Source organism: Mesitornis unicolor, unplaced genomic scaffold, assembly GCF_000695765.1.
Source record: "Mesitornis unicolor isolate BGI_N332 unplaced genomic scaffold, ASM69576v1 scaffold28985, whole genome shotgun sequence".
In the NCBI taxonomy this organism is placed as follows: Eukaryota; Metazoa; Chordata; class Aves; order Mesitornithiformes; family Mesitornithidae; genus Mesitornis; species Mesitornis unicolor.
Genome location: NW_010186623.1, coordinates 1 through 3,177, shown reverse-complemented (window position 1 = coordinate 3,177; position 3,177 = coordinate 1). Strand labels below are relative to the sequence as shown.

General features: G+C 62.1%; 1 protein-coding gene across 1 annotated transcript; it reads left to right on the top strand.

Moving 5' to 3' along the window:
* Nucleotides 1-1,582: 1,582 nt before the first annotated feature.
* On the top strand, nt 1,583-2,823 carry HSD11B2 (hydroxysteroid (11-beta) dehydrogenase 2; the record flags this gene model as incomplete). The annotated part of the gene is made up of 3 exons (XM_010185203.1): nt 1,583-1,995; nt 2,249-2,434; nt 2,686-2,823. Coding segments are annotated over 3 exons (737 nt in total), but the record flags the coding sequence as incomplete, so codon positions are not given.
* Between the last annotated feature and the right edge of the window lie 354 nt (nt 2,824-3,177).

The following is a 3,177-nucleotide window of genomic DNA, read 5'->3' as shown; positions in this document are numbered from 1 at the left end:
TCCTTGCACTCTTGGCTATGCCTGAGAGCAGCGGCTGGGAAGCTGAGCAGTGCCGGAGACCTTAAATAACACCAGAGCATCCTCGCCCTCCTGGCCCCAGGCCTCCCGCCAGCCTCCAAGTAGGGTTTGGGGTTTTTTTTTTTTTTGGTGTGTGTGAATAAATTAAAACTTCCGAAACAAACCCTCCCACTGCCCCGCTCCTCTAAGGCAAAACAAACCCTGCCTGGCTCAGACAGCACGTGGCCGGGTTTGCTCCTTCCTCGCCAGGCTTGCCCAAAACAAGCCAGCAAGCCTGGCTCCCTCAGGTTTTTGGGCTGTTTCCCGGTGTTTTGAGGCTCAGGGGGGGATAGGGGGCGTCGTGGGACTGGATGTTTTGCTCTCCGGCTGAGGCAGGAGCAGCGCAGGTAACCGTGTCCCGGCAGCAGGCAGGGCTCTGGCTGTGGCCGCGAGCACTTTTATTTTTTAAACCTTATCTTTATTGCAGTTTTCCCTTGCACAGTTGGGAAAGGAGAAATGCACCTTATCAGGCCGGCTGCTGGCAGCACGACATGTTCCCGGGGGGGGGGGACGGGGGAGTGTGTTCTGCCCGGGGAGCCTGTGGCATCCTCTGCAGCACCAGGGGCAATGCTAGAGGTGATGCTGAGCCTGCCCGGCGTGGACCCATGATGGGTGCTGGGTGTTGCATGGGAAAGGAGAGGTCCCTGCAGCCCCCTCCTGCCAGCTGAGCACCTCGAAGGTGTGTTACTGTTCTGGCCTCTGGCCAGGGGCTTTATTATGGGTTTCTGACACAGCAATAAAGTAAAGCTGAGCTGGGGACTGGCCCAGGTGCCGGATAGGGCCTTTTCTTTGGGACGTCCTAAGGAGCACTCAAGGGTGCCAGGCAGGAGGGTGTGGGGCTCACGGGGCTGCCCCGGCAGCACTTCCCTGTTAATGGTTAATGTGGCTGGGCAGCGGTGCGGGCTCCCCTGCTATCAGCGCTGCCATCGGCCTGGGAACAGCCTGTACCTTGTTGTTTGTTTGCATCCCGGTCACTCTGGCCTGGCCGCTGGCCCCGTGACACCCAGCTCCCACCCAGGCCGTCCCTCAGCCACCCCGACAGCCACTTTGTGGGTGACAGTGTCACTGCAGTGCCCCTGCTCCAGCAGAGATGGAGGAGGTGATGCTGGGATCGTGTCTGGCAGCACCCAGTGCTCTCCAGCGTGGGCTGTCCCTGTCAGATACTTCCTTGAAGGTTGTGGAGTGGAAGGAGCAGACCAGGATTCTTTTTTTTTCTCCCCAGTTTTAATCCCCTCTGCACCCTGGCCAGGTGAGAGGGAGTTGTGCCTTGGCAACCATTTCTGGGAGGCAAAAACGCATTCAGGAAAAGGCAGTGCCTTGTGCCCCTTCTCAGTGGTGCCCAGTGGAGCTCTTGGAGGACATTTCGGGGGTGATGGCTCCCACCCCACGTTGCTGCTGGGCTCTGGGTCGTCCCAGTGCCTGGCCGTGTCATGCCTGTGCTTGTATCTGCACCTCACATCAGAGCGGTGCTTGGGGTGATGTGGTTGCAGATAAGGGAGTGTTTTCTTCTTCCTGTGTGTGATAGGAGCGAAAACAGCAGCTCCTGTGACCTGCGAATGCCCCAGGGCTGGGTCGTGTCCCTGGCGGGTCGAGAGCTGGGTGGCAAGCCCAGAGCAGGGGACCAGTCCCTGGGATGGAGAGGCAGAGCCAGGGGGTCCCTGTGGCTAGGGACAGCCGGCCAGCGGCTCTCACCGGCCACTGCAGGGCTCCTCTCGGCTCTCGCAGGCTGTGACTCGGGCTTTGGGCAGGCGACGGCGCAGCACTTGGACGCCATGGGCTTTCGGGTGTTCGCCAGCGTGCTGGACCTGCAGAGCGCCGGCGCCCAGGAGCTGCACAGGAGCTGCTCGCCGAGGCTGACGCTGCTGCAGATGGACCTGACCAAGCCAGAGGACATCCAGCGTGTCCTGCAGCACATCCAGGCCCACACCAACAGCGCAGGTACGAGCCCTTGGCACCCCCAGGACCCCACACAGCTCCCTGGCCCCCAGCTTGAGGCCAGCGTGGCAGTGCCAAGCCTCCATGTCCCCCCACCACGGGCTGCATCCCTGCAGGCACCCATAGCCTCTGCTAACAGGGCTTGTCCCGGGGCACCCCATAACTCCCCTGCAGGACTCCTGTGAGCTGAGGAGCAGCACCAGGGTGGCGGGGTCTCCCATTTGGGTCACTTCTTTGAGCACCCCCATCCCCGCAGGACTCTGGGGCCTGGTGAACAACGCCGGCTTCAACGACACCATCGCCGACGCCGAGCTCTCGCCGACGGGCAAGTTTCGCGCCTGCATGGAGGTGAACTTCTTCGGTTCGCTGGAGCTCACCAAGGGGCTGCTGCCCCTGCTCCGTGCTGCCAGCGGCCGCATTGTCACCGTCAGCAGCCCCGCAGGTGAGCAGTGGCCTGCCAGACCCCTGGCACCCCAAATTTGGGTGCAGGTTGAGCTTCCCCATGGTGTGGTGCGGCTCCCACCCTCCCTGGCACCTTCCCTTCCCCAGCCATGCCAGGCTGGCACCCTGAGTCCTTTTTTTCAGGCAGGGGACAGGAGTGCAGCCCTACACCAGCCCTCACAGTCCCTGCCTGCTCCCAGCCGTGCAGGCAGCTGCCTGTGACCCACTCGCTTGCCTTTTCTCTCCTGCAAGGTGACCTGCCCTTCCCCTGCCTGGCAGCCTACGGCGCCTCAAAGGCAGCGCTCAGCCTGCTCATGGACACCTTCCGCAGCGAGCTCCAGCCCTGGGGCATCAAAGTCAGCCTGATCCTGCCCGGCTACTACAAAACGGGTAAGAGGGTGGACACCTGCTTGCTGCCCAGCACAGGGGGGATGCCCCGGGGAGGGAGAAGTGATGGAGCAATGGCAGGAGCAGCTGGCAGTGCAGGATGCAGCCTCTGAGCATCCTCGGCTCCCTGCCAGGGGATGGTGGCCGTCCTGGGGCATTTGGGGTCCGGTCGGTGAGAGGCAAGGTCAGGATTGAGCCCAGCCAGCAGATCCTCTGCCATCAGGGCTGGCTGAATCAGCTCAGCCACATTTATGGTAGCACCGTCCCCATTGCAGGCAAGGTCTGAGACCTCTGGTCCAGCCCTGGGCTAGGAGGGGCCACCGTGGTGCTCCCACTGCACTTTCCTTGTAGCAGATC